Source organism: Triturus cristatus, chromosome 7 (genome assembly GCF_964204655.1).
Source record: "Triturus cristatus chromosome 7, aTriCri1.1, whole genome shotgun sequence".
Lineage (NCBI taxonomy): Eukaryota > Metazoa > Chordata > Amphibia > Caudata > Salamandridae > Triturus > Triturus cristatus.
The window spans coordinates 725760458-725782721 of record NC_140590.1 but is presented as its reverse complement, the minus strand read 5'-3'; the positions used below and the strand labels follow the sequence as shown (position 1 = coordinate 725782721).

Below are 22264 nucleotides of genomic sequence, written 5' to 3'. Positions count from 1 at the left end.
CTGCCCCTTGTAGTCGTCCTAACAGGAATTCCCCCCTTAAAGGAGGGCCAACGGGAATCACAGACTGTATTAAAAAATAAATGCATACAGTGGCTGCAAACACATCGACCCTTGCCCCCTAACATCCACGGGGAAATCCTTGCAGTGAGAAGGGGTGAGTGGATTGGCAAAGGTATTAAGACCATCGCAGGGGACATCATTACAGTCAACTTTAGAGACAGGGCGGCCGTGAATTTTATCTGTAACGCCCCCCCGAGTCACATAAGTTCACAAATCCACCCGGTTCGCCTATCCTACTTCTACCCCTTCGCACCCCAAAGGCCCAGGCCGAATATCGGCCCTGACAGAATATCGCACTTGGGTTTTCAAACCGGCCTACTGCAATGGCAAAGGCCAAATACTGTATTCCCAATTTATGATTCCCCCATTACACAGTACGCTCACTGGAATAGGTTCAGTACACTTGAAGGGGTGGACTGACTGAGACTGGACCGCTCATTTTCAAAAATTAAACATAGGAAGGAGCCCACCCTACCATCTACTGGGATAAAAGATGGAGGCGACCAGGGCCAAATTGACGTTCCGGATCCTGTGCAATTCTTAGGAGGCAGCAACACACCATTGATCACTAACCGGGGTAGAGGGGAGTGGATAAATCCCTCATTAGACAATTCCCATCTTACCCACAGAAGAATCGCCACCCCCTACAGGCCGCAATTAAGCCGGGCTGTTGCACCTGCAACGGACAGCCTATCAAAGCTTTTGCTAGGCAAGGGAAAAAGAACACCCAAGGTCACGATTCATGACAACCTATTAATAGCTACCTGGAATATTGCAGGGCTAGCGGCCAAGTTCGCATCTCAGGACTGGCGCAGCTATATAAGTAAATTTCACATCTTGTGCCTGCAAGAGACCTGGGCCACTGAATCGCATGCTTACATCCTGGAAGGCTACAAAGGCTTTTTTGTCCCTGCAAAAAAAGCCATCTCGGGGAGAGCAAGTGGGGGGCTCGCGATCTATGTCAATTTAGATATCAAGGGCACCTGGTCTAACACCAAATGGGTCACAGCTAACCTCCAAGTTTTAAGGTTCACTTCACCAAGTCTATCATTTCTGCTTATGAACTGGTACAATGCACCGGCTATAACGGAGAAGGGAATAGCCATAAATGAATTAGAAAACTGTTTGAGCTTTTTAACCATGACACCAAACATCACGGATATAATACTAATGGGAGATTTTAATTGTCATCTCTGTGAGAAACTAATGCCATTTAATAATGACTGGTCTAGATGTACGATCTTGAAAGGCCCTCACTTCACCCATTCAACTGAGGGCTGGGGTTTGGAAAGACTTATGAAAAGGTACAACCTAATACAAATCCTAGATCTCGCCACACTCAACGACAAAGGAGAGTTAACTCCAACATTTAAAGGAAGAGGTTGTCACTCTTACATCGATTTCGCACTAGTCTCTCCCAATCTAAAAAGAAGTATTAGTACAATCATTATAGAGGCCAGTAGTTTCAGTGATCACAACCCGGTAATCATTAAAATGGAGGGTTTCGTTTTTCCAACTCAAAAGAAACCTCCCATTACAGAAAGAGTAGTCGACCAGGGCAGAAGAATTAAATGGGCCAAAATTGATGCGGACAGTTTTTATAAAAAACTATTTTCCGAAGCCCCAGCAGCAATTGATAAATGTCTCGACCTCTGTGTAACTGGAGCTGAGGTGGTGAAGGCATTTGAAGAAATCGCACAGGCTGTAAGTAACTCCTTATACACCCCAGGAACTAAAAACAAAATGCCCCTAAACCCCCGTTGGTTTGATTCAAATTGTACAAAGGCGCTGAAAAACCTGAAGGATAGTCTTCATGCCCAACCAAGGGATAAAATGAAGGTGGCACGGAACAGAGCTGAATATAAAAAAGCTCTGAAGGCTCGCAAGCAAAGCATACAAAATCAGGCCTGGGAAGACTTAAGGGACGCCGCAGAAAGAAAAGATTCTATCGCCTTTTGGAAAGTGATTAATGCCCCCCTCTTTCAGGATCAAGGGGCTCCTAAAATCATGAATTCCATTCTGCCGGAACAATGGCAGAAACACTTCCAGGGCTTATACAATCATTCAAACAAGGAACCCCAGGAAGAGTCAGCGGAGGCCCACCGGCCAGTAAAGCTAAAGTTCACCTTGAAGGAGGTCGAATTAGGAATCACCGGGCTCAGCAAAAACAAAGCCGCGGGCCCGGACGGAATTCCACCAGATCTATTCCTAAGTAGACCTGAACTATGGGCTCCGTTACTGATGAGGGTGTTAAATGAGGCAGGGGAGGTAGGCCACCCCCAGTCCTGGTCAACGGCGACCATAGTCCCTATTTACAAAAAAGGCAACCGTGATGACCCCCAATGCTATCGACCCATTTCCCTCATTGATGTGTCAGCTAAGGTCTTGGGGCGAGTCATCCTATCGAGATTGCAAGATTGGGCAGAGGAGCAACAAATCCTCTCAGAAATTCAATACGGCTTCAGGAAAGGCGGATCTACCACCGATCAATGCCTAAATTTATATCTCCTGATTGCAAAATATACCATCGCCGGGAGGGGGTCAATACACATGGGGTTTATGGACCTTTCTGCGGCCTTTGACCGCGTAAACAGGAGAAAGCTCTGGGCCATGCTAAAGGAGCTAGGTGTGGACCAATCCCTAGTCGACACTCTACAAAACCTACATCGGAACACCTCTGCAAGTGTAAGGTACAGTCAGGAAGGCAATAAGACCGATCCCTTTACCTGTAATAGTGGAGTCAGACAGGGATGCATCCTTGCGCCCTTCCTTTTCTCTATTTATATCAACGCTTTGGAAAAGGATCTCCTCAAGCTCAAAGTTGACTCACCCCAAATTGGTCATCGAGCAGTGCCCGTACTACTCTACGCCGACGACGCGGTCCTGCTCTCCAGAACACCATTGGGACTGCAAAAATTAATCGACGGGTTTGTCAATTTTATGGAGAAACTGGACCTGGCCACAAATCTGGAAAAGTCCTACATTATGTCATCGGGGAAATCCATAAAAGGAACATTTACCTACAACATTGGGTCACACAAAATAGATCAGGTCAAGTCTTTTACATACTTGGGGGTGCTATTTGACTACGCCTTATCGTTCAAACCCCTGATTGAGAAGCACTCTTCCAAACTGGCAAGTGCAGTTGGGGCAATCATGGGGTATGGGCAAAGATTAGGTAAATGGTCCCCCGAACAAATTATGACCTTATACAGATCCATCTGTTGTGCGAAAGTAAGCTACGGGGCAGAAGTGTGGGGCTTTCTGGGCAAAAAAGTACAGCCGCTCCAGACTGAAGAAAATAAATTCTTACGAAGAATATTAAAAGTCCCACAGAGCGTTTCGGCCCACATCATACATGAAGAGGTAGGAGAACCATTTTTAGAGGACAAAATTAAATCCAAACCCCTCCTGGCATGGGTGAAAGCATGGACCAACCCTGAGGCGGCCCTTACGAGACAGATTATCGAGGACTGCCTCAAAAGAGATAAAGGACACGAAATCCCTTGGCTGAAATTTGTTAAGAAGTCGTTAATAGAGATTGGCTGCCCACAATACTTTTTAGCCCCACACTCTCTGTCCCGGGAGAGTAAGACCCTGGTGAAAAAACTTTTTCTTACACATCTGAAAACGTCAAGGGCGGAAAAGGAGAAGCACAAAGCCACTAATCACTTGTACAACGACCTCACTGCGAAGCAAGGGATGGAACCCTATCTGAGGGTCATGTACAACGCGCAGGATCGCTACCTCATGACCCGCTTCAGATTTAACATGTTACACCATATCCTTGCAGTGCCATCTGGGTTCACTCATACAATAGAGGAGAAGGGTACCGGCGGCTGCGATCTTAGATCTCCGCAGGATACCCTTCATTTTGTTTTACTGTGTCCTTTTTATACAATGCCAAGACGCAAGTTCCTGGTGGGAATCCTGAAAGAGCTAAAATTCAAACACGCAAAATTGGCTCTGAGATTCTTACAGGAAGCGGAGGACGCTTACACCCTGTTTTGCACGATAAACTTTATTCGAATTGCAACCAGATTGAGGAATACCAGAGACATTGGTCCCTAAACGTGATCTGAACATTCAAAATTTTATAAATCCCCTGGCCCTCTACTTGAGTACAGAAATTTTAAATATTTATATTTTTGTTTTTTTTTTAACTTGATTATCATTTGCTGTGTTTTTTAACTTGCGTATATTTATATTGTATTTGTGCTTTTATGGTGTCTTTTTAAGAACCGAATAAAGATTATAAATTGAAATTGAATTGAAATTGAAATTGAAATTGACAGCACTGAATTTGTGTGTTTTTTCAACAGTGCATGTACTTATGGGAGTGGGTCCCTCGAAATGACAATTTGCATGTGTACACAAATGAAGTACTATTGCACTGTTGCTTAAAGTGGTTAGTTTTGCCTGTAACTTAAGTGCACGTTTTGTTGGAGAGATGGAAGTTTTGCCACTTTTCTTAATAGTTGTGTGAATTAAAATGCATAAACGTGCCGAACATTGTTGGTAACTGAATATTTTAAAACTCTGTTTTAAATATGATTAATATATTTTTTATACTTTTGTGAACAGATATAAAATCGATTAAACGTAAACAATGTTCATGAATAATAAATAATCTAACAGCTCGTATATCGGAATGCCATGACACTTAGGGCCTCATGTAGGTAGCATACCAGTTACCACTTCTAAAATACCGAACGTTACCGAATCGGTATTTTAGAAGTGGTAACTCGTATGTAGGTAATGAGTCGGTATTTTTTACCGATTCGTTACAATTCGGTAATTACCGAATCGGTATTTACCGATTCGGTAATGAGGCATACCTTCCCATTGAGGGGAAGGTATGCCTCATTACCGAATCGGTAAATACCGATTCGGTAATGGTGGAGAAAATGCAAGGGTGGCAGGGTGTCACATTGACACCCTGTTGCACCCCTGATTCGGCCATGTGTGCACATGTGGCACACATACATGCCCTAAGGGCATGTATGTATGCCACATTGCACACTGCTACGCGCTTCAAAATGCATACACACATACATTAATTATTTACCACCAACTATAAGTTGGTGGTAAATACCGACTCCTAAACACACACACACACTCCCCCTACATATCATTTCTGAAATCGGAATTTACCGATTCGGTAAAATTACCGAATCGGTAAAATTACCACATCGGTAACGTTACCGATTCGGTAATTTTACCGATTCGGTAGTTTTACCGAATCGGTAAATTCCGATTTCAGAAATTGACCCCCTACATACCAATAGCCAAAATACCGGTCGGTAACGGTATAATTACCGAAAATCGGCCGTTACCGACCGGTATTTGGCTACCTACATGAGGCCCTTAATCTTGCACCTCAGTTTTTGAGTTGTAAAGTTGGCCATTGAATGTGACTAAACTATTTGAGAGTGGCACTTACAGCGTTATACATGGGCAGGGATTCCTTTGAGCTGGTGGGTACTGGTGGTGGTCACCAGCACTCACGTTTGGGGAAAAGGTCCTATTTTTCATCCTCAGACTTAAACTCTGAGCAAGGGAGAGAAAGGAAGAAAGAAGGAGGAAGAGAAAGAAAATAATGCCACAGGTGGAAGTAGTTATAAAAAGGAATCTGGAAGAGTAGAAAGTAGGATTACAAATTAACTCGGAAGAGTAAGATAAAGAGGGAGGAACTGTAGGAAAAAAGAGATATGAGGTGTAATAAAGAATAGGTAAGTGATATTAGGCCCACGCCCCAGCACAGTGAAATAGTAGGCTCCTTCTTCCTCTTAATCCCCAAGAAGAACTAGTCTCTACTAATGAGCCTCAACCTCTGGCCATTAAACCACTACATCCTGGTGGAGCATTTTCATATAACAACCCTGCGGTATGTTGTCCTACTGTTCCGACAAGGGACTTCATGGCAGCTCAATTTAAAAGACTCCTTCTTCCACATGGCTGTATATCCAGCACACCACCAGTACTTAGTGGTTTGTAGACAGGACTACCAATTGAAGTTCGGCCCCTCTGAGTCACTACGGTTCCGAGGGTGATCACAAAGGGTATGGTGGTGGTGGCGGTGTATGTGCTGAGAAACACCGTTCATGTCTTACCGTTCCTAGATGATTGGCTGACCAAGAGCACCAGCAAAGAGAAATGCCTAGCACACACTCAAACAGCGGTGATTTTTGGGGCCGATGATGTTATGTACCATAATAGTGCTACAAGCCAGACTGCACATTCACCCACTGCAGGAGTGCCTCATGAAATATACAAAAAAGTGATGGATGGAATGTTTCAATCGATTTCAGACATTGGAAATTGCTCAGGGCCGCATCCCATTCCATCATTATTTTGCACACAATGCCAACTCAGTTTTAACCCGCCATGTGCAAATTAGTTTTAACCCTGCTCCAATAGAAACAGTTCAGCCTGAACTACCAGGCCAGGTCCTCCCTAAACTGAAACACAAGCAGCCCAAGACCGGTTTTGCCTATGGGGCCCACATCTGGGCATACCCATCCCACTGAGGACATTGCATTTAAGTATACAAAAAAGTGACGTATGGAATGCTTGAATCAATCTCAGCCACTTGTAATTACTCGGGCTGCATTCCATTCCATTGTTATTTTGCACACAATGCCACCTCAGTTTGGATCCAGCCATATGCAAATCATTCTTGACCGTGCTCAAATAGAAAAAGTCCACCTCGAACTGTCAGGCCAGGTTCTCCCTGAACCGGAAGACAAGCATTCTAAGACTGGTTTCAACTTAATAAAGGTTCATAAGTGGGGTATTGCTTGGTTCCAGTGGCACAGTGTGCACAAAACCCACGTCTGGGCACAGTCATCTCAGTTAGGGCATTGAACTGATGTATACATAAAAAGTCATAGATGGAATACTTGAATCAAACTCAGCCACTGGTAAATACACAGGGCCACATTCCGGTCCACTGTTTTTTGACACATCAGGTTACCTGAGTTACCCTTCTATATGCAAATCAGTCTAGACCCTGCTCCAATATGAACAGTCCAGCCCAAACTGCCAGACCAGATCCTCCCTATCTCGGGACATAAGCAACCAAATAGCAGTTTCACCCTTATTAGGGCTCATCAGTCTGGTATAGCTTGATTCCAGTGGTACAGTGTGCATGGAACCCGCATCTGGGCATACCCACCCACTTAAGGCATTGCACTGAAGTATACAAAAACGTGATGTACGCAATGCTTGATCAATCTCAGACACTGGTATCACCTGAGGGCTGCATCCCAGTCCATCATTATTTTGCACACCATACTACCTCAGTTTGGACCTAGCCATATGTAACCATGGATTGGGATGTGGCACTTGCCTGTGGCTGAGATTAATTCAAGCATTCCATTCATAACTTTGTTTATGCTGCCCGGTGTGTCTTATTAGGCAATGGTCACAAGCAGAGGTCACTGGGACGATCTAGTGGTGGCAAAGGCCAGAGCTCAGTGCACTGTCCTATGGTGGACAGCAACAACCTGTTGCTTGTGAGGCCTTTCTTTGACCCACTTCTGCTGGTGGCCAATACCACTGATGCCTTACTTGTGGGGTGTGGAGCTGACCTCAACCAAATGACTGTTTAAGGTACCTGGATCCCACAATATCATGTATGCTGTACCAACTGCCTGGCACTCTTGACCATCCATCGAGCTCTCACACCTTTCTTCCAACCCATTTGACACAAAGCAGTCCTCATAGAAACTGTCAAGATGGTGGCCGCATAATATATGCAGGGAGGGACACTTTCCCTGGGGTATATATATGGCAGTGGTATATTCACAACCAAAACCAGCTCTTGGTGGAGCATCTCTCTCAGTACCAAGAGAGAACTATGGCCTTCATGGTGTAAACAGAACTGTCACACACTTCCCCAAAACCTGCACTGTATGACTGCCAAAGTCCTAAGGCCTCCTGCCTTATGCCATGTGTTACATTCAGTGGACAGAGTCCAACAACATGCACTGGGTAACTTACGAAGTCCTGCGAACTCCACACAATGCAGTGTTTTAGCAACTGCGCAGGATCGTTAAAGGGGACAAGGTACTCGGTTGCTTTTGGCAGAGAGGTTTTGTTGCCCCCTTTCCGTAAGGCTCTGCACTGAAGCAGCCTCCCAGCTTTTAAAATGGCAGCAGCTAGATTGTAATTTACACATAATCTCCTTTAACAAAAACCACTAAATTAACCACTAATGTGATGGTCTGGATAAAGAGCTTCAGTGCTTTGTCATGTAAGAGCTTTATAAATGTATTTAAAATACAATACCAAACAGTACAACAATCTCTGATAATATTTTACTATGTTGTGTGCAGAGAAACAGAATGAGGGTGAGCCTAGTCATGTTATTTTTGAGTTCCTGCTCTCATGAAGTGGAATATTCACATTTTTTATACTCTGGTTCTAGACCCCAATGAAGGTCATGAAAACGTTCTTTTAACTCCTGGGGACTAGTTGTAAGCTAACAGATATATCTAGGCCAGGAAGCTCTTGAGCGCGGTCTACAGGGTGAAGAGGCAGAGTCATACAGATGGTTATGTAGCACCGCTGCTTCATTGACTGGATTCTTATTTATGAAATACGGATTCAGGAGTTACTCGTGGTTGGTCTGGTGAAGTCTTTAACCAGGTAGCATAATACGCTCCAGGATGTACGCTGCTAATCTAGACAAGTGCAGAAAATTACTAAAGATCACAGCTGCTCAGAATTTACTGTAGAGGTTTGCATTATTTCCTACATATTTTTTCCTGCAGAATTTCAATGTGACTCCCTTAAAGGCACCCAAGGATCATGTTGTCTACCTCCTCTGAGCATTTTACAATTGGGTGAGGTATTTCCTATCTGATCATGGCCTTTTATCTGCTCGCAGTCATGCTTGCCATCTTTCATAGGTGCCCGCCTTGACAACGGTGGAGTCGCGGAAAAATGGGATCCAGCTCTGTGTGGCATTGTCTACCAACGGCACTGCCCAAGGAGAGCTTTTCTGGGATGACGGCGACAGCCTGATGACTTTCGAGAAGGGAGACTATAGCTACATCAAGTTCCTCGCAGAAAATGTAAGTCTTGTATTGGGGAGGTAGGAGAGACGTCCTATCCACAGAGCGGTAGTAGGCAAGTCTCACCACGGAATGTAAATTAAGGGGACAGCATTGTAACATTACTCCCCTGCATCAAGGCAAGGATATCGTTCCTTTATTATGGAGGGAATACAAAAGGTAGTTTTATCTTCATAAAGCAGCTCCCCATGGAATGTCCTATCCACAGAGCATTACTAGGCAAGTCCTACCTAAAAGAACAGCATGACTTGCTCCACCATTAGACTCACAGAGGCTTCCTTCTTTGCTTCAACAGATGTTGGTGTTGAGTTCTCTACTCTGATTGATTGTTTTTTTTTCCAGAATATGCTGCTGAATGTGCTGGCCCATCTGAGTAGCCAGATGGACACCCTAAAGCTTCAGGACGTGATGGTGTACGGTGTGCTCACACCACCCAAGAAGGTCCTAGTCAATGAGGTTCCCAACACAGACTTCTCCCATTGTCTGGACACTCAGGTAAGGATGCTCAGTTTCCTTATAATGGCACTTTGCCTTTCTATCTCTATCTAGCATTCGACACAGGTGGAGTCAAAACACTTGGAGGTACAAACCCACTGCCAAATTAACATTTCTGCTGGACTCTACCTTCTGCTGTATTCATTCCCTAAACGAATAATAAGTGTAACATATGAAAACAACATTTTAACATGACTTTGCTTATTGTTTCCTTGAGTTGCTGGCAGAGGTTTCCTGATGATATTGAGCCTTTTGTTTTCTGGCGTTGTGCAGCATTATTGGACCTGGTGCATTTATATTGAACCAAGGGGCATATCAACAAGGGCTTTATCTCTGTTTTTTTGGCTTTAAAAGCCAAAAAAGCAGAGATAAAACTAGCACCCTATCGACAACAGGGTGCTAACATGCAAATTTGCATGTTAGCACCCTTTTACTCTACGCTTCCCCTTGCATCTCTAATGAGATGCAAAGGGGGCGTTCCAGAGTAAAATAATAGGAGAAATGTCGCTAAGCGACATTTCTCCTATTATCAAGAATATCGCTAACCCTGTTAGAGACAAAAAAAGCAGCGCTAACCGCAGTTAATGCTCCTTTTTTACGTCTGGTATTTTTCTGACTTAGCCATGATATCCTATGGAAGGAGGATATCATGGCTATGTTTGTCTGTCCCTATCAACAAGCTAACGTGAGATTATCGCTGGGTTTCCAGCGATAATCTCACGTTAGCCACTTAGCGTGAGGATTTTTATCGCTATTGAGATAAGCGTTGCTAATAGCACGCTATCTCAGCGATAAAAATCAACGCTAGCCGGCGATAATTATCCTAGCGCTAAGTGCGCTTAGCGATAATTATCGCCGGTTGTTGTTGATATGCCCCCAAATAAGTGAATTTGCCACTATTCACTAAGCGGTTATCTGTATAAATGTAGGATATTTTTGTTAACACCATACTTTCACAGAAAATGGCATTTACATTTAACTTTAAGTTTAAGTAGATGGACAGGCTGGGCTGGGACTGCAGCTTTGTAGGTCCAGCACATCCTGTGTTCCTTGCGAGGACATTCACAGGTTTGGTCTTGCTTCAGCTGGCTGGGAGATCTCATGTTACTGATACTTTAAAAACGTACATGTACAAAGTGTTACAGAGAGGGTGGGATTTGGATCAACCCACTTAAGCCATTGACTTTTATGGATTTTTCATGGCTCGCCATTGTTTGTATGGGCTGTCAATTAAGGCCATGGCATTTTATGGATTGTTCCATTTGTGTTGTAACTGGTGGGAGTGCTCAACTAATCCTTTTGTTAGACTGCAGAAGCAACACAACGTGTAGCTTGTACTTTAGACTGTAGATGTTCTTTGATGAATTTACCTTGCAGATATCATATTTTAATTGCTAGCTTATGCATTTTATGGGTTTGTTTTGCGTAGGAACCGCATCCTAGTTGTCTAATTACCCTTGCAAGTGCACGTGAATGTACAGCTTGTTTACTCAGACGTGAAAGGTGTGCATGCACAATAGGACCCATTCTGAGACTCATTGACATTTTTAAAGAAAAAGATGAAATTGTATTCTTCTTTGCAACATTGGAAAGTTCAATGTTTTCTTAGTAGTGCATTAGAAATCCGCCGTCGGTTCACAGGTTAGCCGTTCTTGGAAGTACAGCAAATATGTATTTCGCCTAAGTCAAGCCAATCCAAGGGCTTTTTCAGTACTATGTGGCACCGTAAGTGTTGTGATCTCGTTCAACATCAGAGGAAGTTATGCTATTACAAGTAGTGAGGTAACACTGGTCAAGTGGGGTGTGGGAAAGTAAAAGCAAAGCGGTGTTTTACCACCATGCAATCTGGGAATTGGTCTCTGGTCACATTTTGGTGTCTCGTTTGGTAATGCTACAGTGGGCTTTCCAGGAGTCTCACGCAATAATGTGCTGCATGAACACATGAAACACTGGAATGCCACCACAACTGTGCTAAGTATCAGTTTTGGGACCAAGAGAGGGACAGTCTATACACGAAACCCTAACGACGTAGCTTTGCCTAGCAACTAATATGACATGCATGACTTTGGAGTCCTGGTGTTGCCTGAATTGACAAGATAACGCTCAGTGTCTATTTTTAACCAACTTGAAGATCCACTAATGGTTTGCACAGTACACCCCACCCCACACACAGAGAAAACCTACAGCCACGTCCTGATGAATACACGAGTAAGTGGACCCCAGGGTGGAAATGCAAGGCAGAGACACACGGTCAGGAACATCAATAGAACAAGGAATCCAGGAGAGCCCCTGGGTGAAGGGCTACAAAAGGCTGTTTGACAAAGGCCCATGCCCAGACCTCGTCTGGCTCCCTGATAGGTCTGAAGACAAACAGTAATGCTGTACTCGGTAGCCCTGAACAGTAGACAGTTCCCATAAGGGACTATCACATTACCATCAGGGTCTTCCCTTTATAGGCTGACTGTGAACACCACACAAGTGCTGTCTGCATATTTCTATCCCTCATAGGCGTGATTCACGTTTACACTGTCCTCACACTGCTGATGATATATAATCATGACATATGTGAAATATATTTATAAATAATGTGTTCGACATGAGTTATAAAACACGCAGGGCCTTGGAAATTCATTTATACTTCACGGTATCTAACAAACTCTTTGATTAGTTCTCCCAGGACTGCGATTAACTCGGGTTTCCTGACCAAAGAACTGCTCATATTTATCTCTAATTGTGGCAGTATTATTTAGGCTCACCAGGCCTTGCTCCATCCTTGTCATGGCACCATACTTCGATCATCTTTGTTTTCAGTGTCTCTGGGGCTTCTGGAACTGTGATGTGGTATTGGTAAGTCTTTGAAGAGTTCTCCATGGCAGAGTGGCTGTGTGGCTGCTTGCTGCTGGTTTCATGGATGTTGCTGGAGTTTGTTCCCAGACTTCCTGGTGCTTTAGGAACTGCAGGGACTTCTGAGTATATCATATGTTATGGCATCTAGTTCCGTTCCTTGCACATCGAGAGCATCATATGCTAAATGCAGTGTACCTACTAACTTCTATTGCAGGGGGGTTTCTGCTCCTGTCTTGTCCCTCTTTCCGGTCCTGCTGCCTTGGGACTTGGTGAGACCTCCACAAAGGGCACTTCCACAACTAAGCACAGTCTCTAGCTCTTCTCCACGTCCTACATGTTGTTTATTTTCAGGTAGAACGTGAAGAGTCTAAACCACCCATCTGCGGCCACCTTGTCTATCTGAGGATCAGACTAAAGGGCGAGTCCCATCAAACTCGGGTTTTTAAGACTTTCCATAGATTTGATGGGAACTCCCAATATAGTTACAGACAGATGTAAGTATGTGCTTTTGCCCCGAGGACAAACTTTTATTTTGTCTACGGTCAATTTCGGCACACTGTTTCCCAGCCAGTCATCAATATTGTTTAAACGATGCAACACCATTATTCATCCTCGGCCATTTCACCCAACAATAAAATGTCATGTTATCAGGCCTTCTGTGTTTTTTGCTAACACACCATGCATATGCGTAAAATATATGATGCACCCCCTGTGAATTATCTCTTTGAACATCATGAACCTCAACTAACATCTCCCACATAGTCAATTGTACATTCTTCCAACCAAACCTCTCTGAAGAGGGAGCACAGGAACTGATAAAATCTTTGCACTTTGAGGCCTCATCAGGAGTCTACATTCCTAATACAGCACAGTGGCAGCAGGAGGATGAGAGGGATGGAGGTTGTTGCCAGGAATTCTGTATGGCAGTGAGAAAAAGCAGGGAATGACACACTAGAAACCTTTGTATACTTTCTAGAATCACCAAGGGAGGTCAGGTGGCTCCCCATAATGGTAGGACAGTGCCCCGCTTCTGTTCATTGTCTAATGTCAGACCTTTCGTGAGCACACCCCTAACAGCTACATTTAGCTATGTACCAGTTTCCGAGGAGGATTGGAGAGAGATCAGGGCATCTGGGAGGACAGAGGCGATCAGAATGAGGGATGTTAGTTCTTTAACCTAGGCCTTTTCCCCCTGTGCTAAGTCTTTTTTTGGCTATTTGGGGTAGTTCGCGCTTAGGCCCCTGTAACTTTTTGACCACATAAGGTATCCACACCAAATTTGCGTCCTTTTCTTCCATCATCATGGGGATTCTAAAGGTATCCAGGGTTTGTGGATTCCCCTGGAGGGGACCCAGAAATTAGCCAAAATACAGCTAAATTGTAGTTTTTGGGGGAAATGAGAAAAAAGGGGTACAGTTCAAAGCGTCTGTTTTGTCCCCTGCAAATGGTATCAACAAATGGGTTGTGGTGCTGAAATCACCATCTTCTCGACTTTCAGGGACAAGCAGACTTTTGTAAGAAAACCAAAATTGTATACACAGTTTTGGCATTTTTCTGGGACATAGCCTATTTTTGCTATTTTTTGTGCTTTCAACCTCCTCTAAGTTAATGGTAGAAATGGGTATGAAAGCAAGTCAAGTCAAATGAACTTTATTTGGCACAAAGCCATAAAAGATTCGACAATCAAGTAATACAAATTTAAAAATACACATTTTTCTTAAAAAAATATTATTAAGATAAAAGTTCCATTATAAGCTAAAATCATACTTATGCATAGATGTAATAATAGCAATTTGAGATAAAAACAAGAAATATTGATCATTTCAACTCCCTACCCATTTATTGCACTTCATAGTGTTTCCTAAAGCCCATTGCTGTTCTAATAAAATTTAAAAGAGCAGTGCAAATAACACAATTGGTAAGTGATTGCAGATATCTGTACCCCTCAATCTGTGTACATGGGCGAATACTCAATAGTAGGGGTAACAAAAATCTACTCCGTGGCTCTTTATAAAGTGCACAAAAAAGCGTAAAGTGCAAGGTGCTCTGAGAAGTTCTATTGTCGCATGGGCAGGCAATAAGGTTGTCCGTCCACCCAGATTGTTTGGGGATCGCTACCAAAAAGTGCAGAGTACTAAGGCGAAATCTTGTTAAAAGAAAACGCATCTGGCTATTCGTTGTAAAGGATAGGTAATATTGCTGTTCGGGCATGAAAGGGTAACTAGGGCCGGGTGCCTCCAATTGTAAATTACGCAAATTTGCCCAGACCCTATACTCCTCTTTAATTATACCCTTTGCATTTAAGGGGATACTTGACGGAATGTCAAAGTACTCACTCAACCCAATCTCGGATAACCTAACCCTCACAAACCGAAGCCAGGGGATCTTCACAGACTTGTCCAAATTAAAAGAGTCTTCGATGATCTCCCTGGAAAACTGTAACTCTTCTGAGACACAGATTTTGGCCCACAAGAGCAAAGGAGCAGCAGCGATACGATCTTCTATGTATTCCACCCCACTACTCGATGAGAAAATGAGGTAGCAGAGCTGCTCGGAATCATCAACAAGCGTTTTATAAACTTGTTCTCCACCACTTGTATCGGGCGACTTCTTTGATAGCCCCATACGCCCGCCCCATATGATGCGACTGACAAGCATTTTGCATTGAATAGGGTAACCAGCTCGGACACTGGCTTATGGCCTAGCTTACAGGCAAACCTAAAGAGCCCCTCCACTACTCTACTTGTCTGTTGTGCCCTAGCCCTAGCCATAATCAGGGAATCCCATTTCAAATCCTTGCTAAACATATTCCCCAAGTATGCAAACTGATCCACCCTCTCAATGGACTTACCCCTGACATTAAAACTTCTGGTTTTAACCTTTTTTGGGCCGCATACCATTATGTAAGACTTGGAGAAATTAACCCTCAAGTCTAGAGCTGCCATAAAATTAGTAAAGCGTTACAACAAACAAATGATGGACGGAATGCTGACAATGCATACATTCTCCCCCAGTCAAGAGATCTGGGTTAAATCCATCGTTCTTTTGCCCACTACACCACCCCAGTTCAGACATGGCCATATGCAAATCAGTCTTGACCCTGTGCCTCATGGGAACAGTCCAGCCCGCACTGCCAAGCCATGTCTTCCCTGGACCGGAATCAAGCATCCTAGGACCGGTTTCTGGCTATCAGCCGTCATCAGCCAGGATAGCTTGACTCCAGTGGCGTAGTGAGCACGGGTCCCACGTCTGGGAATACCCATCCCACTTAGGGCGAAAAGCGTTACAACAAACAAATGATGGACGGAATGCTGACAATGCATACATTCTCCCCCAGTCAAGAGATCTGGGTTAAATCCATCGTTCTTTTGCCCACTACACCACCCCAGTTCAGACATGGCCATATGCAAATCAGTCTTGACCCTGTGCCTCATGGGAACAGTCCAGCCCGCACTGCCAAGCCATGTCTTCCCTGGACCGGAATCAAGCATCCTAGGACCGGTTTCTGGCTATCAGCCGTCATCAGCCAGGATAGCTTGACTCCAGTGGCGTAGTGAGCACGGGTCCCACGTCTGGGAATACCCATCCCACTTAGGGCGAAAAGCGTTACAACAAACAAATGATGGACGGAATGCTGACAATGCATACATTCTCCCCCAGTCAAGAGATCTGGGTTAAATCCATCGTTCTTTTGCCCACTACACCACCCCAGTTCAGACATGGCCATATGCAAATCAGTCTTGACCCTGTGCCTCATGGGAACAGTCCAGCCCGCACTGCCAAGCCATGTCTTCCCTGGACCGGAATCAAGCATCCTAGGACCGGTTTCTGGCTATCAGCCGTCATCAGCCAGGATAGCTTGACTCCAGTGGCGTAGTGAGCACGGGTCCCACGTCTGGGAATACCCATCCCACTTAGGGCGAAAAGCGTTACAACAAACAAATGATGGACGGAATGCTGACAATGCATACATTCTCCCCCAGTCAAGAGATCTGGGTTAAATCCATCGTTCTTTTGCCCACTACACCACCCCAGTTCAGACATGGCCATATGCAAATCAGTCTTGACCCTGTGCCTCATGGGAACAGTCCAGCCCGCACTGCCAAGCCATGTCTTCCCTGGACCGGAATCAAGCATCCTAGGACCGGTTTCTGGCTATCAGCCGTCATCAGCCAGGATAGCTTGACTCCAGTGGCGTAGTGAGCACGGGTCCCACGTCTGGGAATACCCATCCCACTTAGGGCGAAAAGCGTTACAACAAACAAATGATGGACGGAATGCTGACAATGCATACATTCTCCCCCAGTCAAGAGATCTGGGTTAAATCCATCGTTCTTTTGCCCACTACACCACCCCAGTTCAGACATGGCCATATGCAAATCAGTCTTGACCCTGTGCCTCATGGGAACAGTCCAGCCCGCACTGCCAAGCCATGTCTTCCCTGGACCGGAATCAAGCATCCTAGGACCGGTTTCTGGCTATCAGCCGTCATCAGCCAGGATAGCTTGACTCCAGTGGCGTAGTGAGCACGGGTCCCACGTCTGGGAATACCCATCCCACTTAGGGCGAAAAGCGTTACAACAAACAAATGATGGACGGAATGCTGACAATGCATACATTCTCCCCCAGTCAAGAGATCTGGGTTAAATCCATCGTACTTTTGCCCACTACACCACCCCAGTTCAGACATGGCCATATGCAAATCAGTCTTGACCCTGTGCCTCATGGGAACAGTCCAGCCCGCACTGCCAAGCCATGTCTTCCCTGGACCGGAATCAAGCATCCTAGGACCGGTTTCTGGCTATCAGCCGTCATCAGCCAGGATAGCTTGACTCCAGTGGCGTAGTGAGCACGGGTCCCACGTCTGGGAATACCCATCCCACTTAGGGCGAAAAGCGTTACAACAAACAAATGATGGACGGAATGCTGACAATGCATACATTCTCCCCCAGTCAAGAGATCTGGGTTAAATCCATCGTTCTTTTGCCCACTACACCACCCCAGTTCAGACATGGCCATATGCAAATCAGTCTTGACCCTGTGCCTCATGGGAACAGTCCAGCCCGCACTGCCAAGCCATGTCTTCCCTGGACCGGAATCAAGCATCCTAGGACCGGTTTCTGGCTATCAGCCGTCATCAGCCAGGATAGCTTGACTCCAGTGGCGTAGTGAGCACGGGTCCCACGTCTGGGAATACCCATCCCACTTAGGGCGAAAAGCGTTACAACAAACAAATGATGGACGGAATGCTGACAATGCATACATTCTCCCCCAGTCAAGAGATCTGGGTTAAATCCATCGTTCTTTTGCCCACTACACCACCCCAGTTCAGACATGGCCATATGCAAATCAGTCTTGACCCTGTGCCTCATGGGAACAGTCCAGCCCGCACTGCCAAGCCATGTCTTCCCTGGACCGGAATCAAGCATCCTAGGACCGGTTTCTGGCTATCAGCCGTCATCAGCCAGGATAGCTTGACTCCAGTGGCGTAGTGAGCACGGGTCCCACGTCTGGGAATACCCATCCCACTTAGGGCGAAAAGCGTTACAACAAACAAATGATGGACGGAATGCTGACAATGCATACATTCTCCCCCAGTCAAGAGATCTGGGTTAAATCCATCGTTCTTTTGCCCACTACACCACCCCAGTTCAGACATGGCCATATGCAAATCAGTCTTGACCCTGTGCCTCATGGGAACAGTCCAGCCCGCACTGCCAAGCCATGTCTTCCCTGGACCGGAATCAAGCATCCTAGGACCGGTTTCTGGCTATCAGCCGTCATCAGCCAGGATAGCTTGACTCCAGTGGCGTAGTGAGCACGGGTCCCACGTCTGGGAATACCCATCCCACTTAGGGCGAAAAGACTGATTTGCATATGGCTGGGTTCAAACTGGAATGGCATGGTGAGCAAAAAAACGATGGATTTAGGCCCAGATCTCTGTACTGGGGTGAATGTATGACATTGTTCTGCATTCTGTCCATCTATTGTTATTTTTGCATTTGTCACCCCGAGTGGGAAGGGTATGCTCAGACGTGAGTCCCTTGCTCTCCATGCCACTGGAATCAGGCTATCCTGGCTGATGAGGGCTGAAAGCCCGAAACCGGTCCTAGGATGCTTGTTTCCAGTCCAGGGAGGACCTGGCTTGGCAGTTCGGGCTGGACTGTTCCCATGGGGCACAGGGTCAAGACTGATTTGCATATGGCTGGGTTCAAACTGGAATGGCATGGTGAGCAAAAAAACGATGGATTTAGGCCCAGATCTCTGTACTGGGGTGAATGTATGACATTGTTCTGCATTCTGTCCATCTATTGTTATTTTTGCATTTGTCACCCCGAGTGGGAAGGGTATGCTCAGACGTGAGTCCCTTGCTCTCCATGCCACTGGAATCAGGCTATCCTGGCTGATGAGGGCTGAAAGCCCGAAACCGGTCCTAGGATGCTTGTTTCCAGTCCAGGGAGGACCTGGCTTGGCAGTTCGGGCTGGACTGTTCCCATGGGGCACAGGGTCAAGACTGATTTGCATATGGCTGGGTTCAAACTGGAATGGCATGGTGAGCAAAAAAACGATGGATTTAGGCCCAGATCTCTGTACTGGGGTGAATGTATGACATTGTTCTGCATTCTGTCCATCTATTGTTATTTTTGCATTTGTCACCCCGAGTGGGAAGGGTATGCTCAGACGTGAGTCCCTTGCTCTCCATGCCACTGGAATCAGGCTATCCTGGCTGATGAGGGCTGAAAGCCCGAAACCGGTCCTAGGATGCTTGTTTCCAGTCCAGGGAGGACCTGGCTTGGCAGTTCGGGCTGGACTGTTCCCATGGGGCACAGGGTCAAGACTGATTTGCATATGGCTGGGTTCAAACTGGAATGGCATGGTGAGCAAAAAAACGATGGATTTAGGCCCAGATCTCTGTACTGGGGTGAATGTATGACATTGTTCTGCATTCTGTCCATCTATTGTTATTTTTGCATTTGTCACCCCGAGTGGGAAGGGTATGCTCAGACGTGAGTCCCTTGCTCTCCATGCCACTGGAATCAGGCTATCCTGGCTGATGAGGGCTGAAAGCCCGAAACCGGTCCTAGGATGCTTGTTTCCAGTCCAGGGAGGACCTGGCTTGGCAGTTCGGGCTGGACTGTTCCCATGGGGCACAGGGTCAAGACTGATTTGCATATGGCTGGGTTCAAACTGGAATGGCATGGTGAGCAAAAAAACGATGGATTTAGGCCCAGATCTCTGTACTGGGGTGAATGTATGACATTGTTCTGCATTCTGTCCATCTATTGTTATTTTTGCATTTGTCACCCCGAGTGGGAAGGGTATGCTCAGACGTGAGTCCCTTGCTCTCCATGCCACTGGAATCAGGCTATCCTGGCTGATGAGGGCTGAAAGCCCGAAACCGGTCCTAGGATGCTTGTTTCCAGTCCAGGGAGGACCTGGCTTGGCAGTTCGGGCTGGACTGTTCCCATGGGGCACAGGGTCAAGACTGATTTGCATATGGCTGGGTTCAAACTGGAATGGCATGGTGAGCAAAAAAACGATGGATTTAGGCCCAGATCTCTGTACTGGGGTGAATGTATGACATTGTTCTGCATTCTGTCCATCTATTGTTATTTTTGCATAAAATTAGTAAAGGCATCCACAGAGGATTGGAGGCTGTTGGCTCTCAAGGCCATAGTTTTCAGAAATGTGCGGGTTTGGTAGGTTTCCCTAGATGGCCGCCGAGCCCAGGGACAAAAACTCATGAGACCCCCCTTGCAAAACCAGGTTGGTTTGTGATAGGTAATTTTGATGTCGCCTCAATAGGTTTTGGGCCCTTGCCTGTCACGGGGCTTTGACCCACCCACGTGAGTGAGGTACCATTTTTATCATGAGACCTTGGGGAACGCCGGGTGGGAGGAAAATTGTGGATCCACGCAGATTCCAGAACTTTCCCGCACAGAAATTTGAGAAAAAAGTGATTTTTTTCAGCTAAATTTGAGGTTTGCAGGGGATTCTGGGTAAGGGAATGTTGGGGGACCCATGCAAGCCATACCTTGCTGGACTCCCCCCTGGTGTCTAGTTTTCAGAAATGTGTGGGTTTGGTAGGTTTCCCTAGATGGCCACGAGCCCGGGGCCAAAAACTCATGGGAGGGGGAGGAGCCTAGCGCGCAACCAAGATGGCCGCGTAGGTGCGAGGCTCCCGAGGACCTCCGCAACCTCCTACGTTTATCCTGTCTTCATCCTGCCTCGGTTGAGGGGACTGTGTCGGTGAGCCTGAGCCGAGGTGGTACCCGTTCCCCGTTCTCGAATCGGACTTCGGGTACCGGAGTGAGCACCGATTGAAGTTTGCGGCCTACTTCTCGCCGGACCCCGGATTTGCGCTGGGGGGTTACCCAGTGGCAAAGTGAACAACAACGGCGGGCTGGGCCTGGCGAGTCGCGTACCCCGCACTTTCGCTTTCACTTTCGCACCCCCTTGCCGTCTCTGCAAGTGAGATCGCTGAGCTCTTTGTGTTCGTGTGGCCTCGCTGGGAGACCCTGCCTGCCTGCCGGCTGTGACCCACCCCGCCGACCTGGGGTGGCCCCCCGGAGCTCGTGGCCTTGATTGCTTGCCCTCTATGGCGTAGCTGGTGCGGGTGTGAGACCCGTGGCGATGGCCACGAAACAAATGGAGATCGGTCGAAGACCAAGTCGACCCGGCGTGGCGCCGTACATCAGGCCAACATCATGGACCGCTATACCCTCCAGAAGGGATCTCCCGGCGGACCGCACAAGGCCTCTGAGGGCCCCCCTGATGCCCCGGATTTGCCCACGGATCTGACTCTGCAAGACGTCATGGGCGCCATTGCTGAGATGAAGGCCTCGGTGGGCCAGCGGTTCGACACCTTGGCGCATAAGATCGACGCGGTCCTCGTGGATGTCGGCCTGGTGAGGGCTGATCTCTCCAAGACTAACGACCGGGTTGATTCTTTGGCCCAAACCGCGTCGGGCCTCACGACTGAGGTGGCGGCCCTCCAAACGGAGGTGCACCGACTTCGTCAGGCGAGTGCGCTTATGGATCGGCGCCTGGAGGATTCCGAGAGTCGGGCCCGGAGGAATAACATCCGCATCATCGGAGTACCCGAGGGACGGGAGGAGGCGGCGGCGGATCTTTTTGTAGAGGACCTGATCGCTACCCATCTCCAGCCTCGGGGACTGAGTAAATTCTTTGCCGTGGAGAGGGCCCACAGAGTTCCCGGGGAACGGCCGAAGGTCGGAGCCCCTCCGCGGCCTCTCATTGCCCGGATTTTTAACTTTCGGGACAGGGACGTGATCTTGCAGGCCTCCAGACTGCAAGGGCCGATTAAGCTGGAAAATATGGAGGTGAACTTTTATCCTGATTTTACCCAAGCGGTCCAGAAGCAGAGACTGAGTTTCCTGGGCGTCAAGCGCCGGCTCCGGGACATGAACTTAAAATACGCCATGCTCTTCCCGGCCAAGCTGTGGGTAGAGGTGGATGGTCGCACGCACTTTTTTGATCGTCCCGAAGCGGCCGGGGACTGGCTGGACACTCTGTCTGGGGGTAGTGATCGAGATGGTGGGGGGGGCGGCGGTTGGAGACGGCCCACTGGCTCGGGACTGAGGGGTTGATATTGGGCCTCACTCTGGACGACTATGATGCCACTTTCGACCAAGCTTCTGTCTTTGTTCTTTCCCCTCCTTGGAGGTTGTGTGGGGTCTAGAAGGGGTACTCTTTCCTCCTCTAGGGGGTCTAGCTAGTTTCATTATATAGGGGCGACAGGCACACTGCAAGTTGGGGGG

The 22264-nt window shown here is 46.8% G+C and overlaps 1 protein-coding gene across 1 annotated transcript in view; it reads left to right on the top strand.

The window, feature by feature from the left end:
• GAA (alpha glucosidase) overlaps positions 1–22264 on the top strand; it is a 467310-nt gene that overhangs the window by 349031 nt on the left and 96015 nt on the right. Inside the window, exons 18-19 of the mRNA XM_085617437.1 lie at positions 8976–9140; positions 9483–9635. Coding sequence (XP_085473563.1) covers positions 8976–9140; positions 9483–9635 — 318 coding nt within the window. The remainder of the gene's footprint in view (positions 1–8975; positions 9141–9482; positions 9636–22264) is intronic.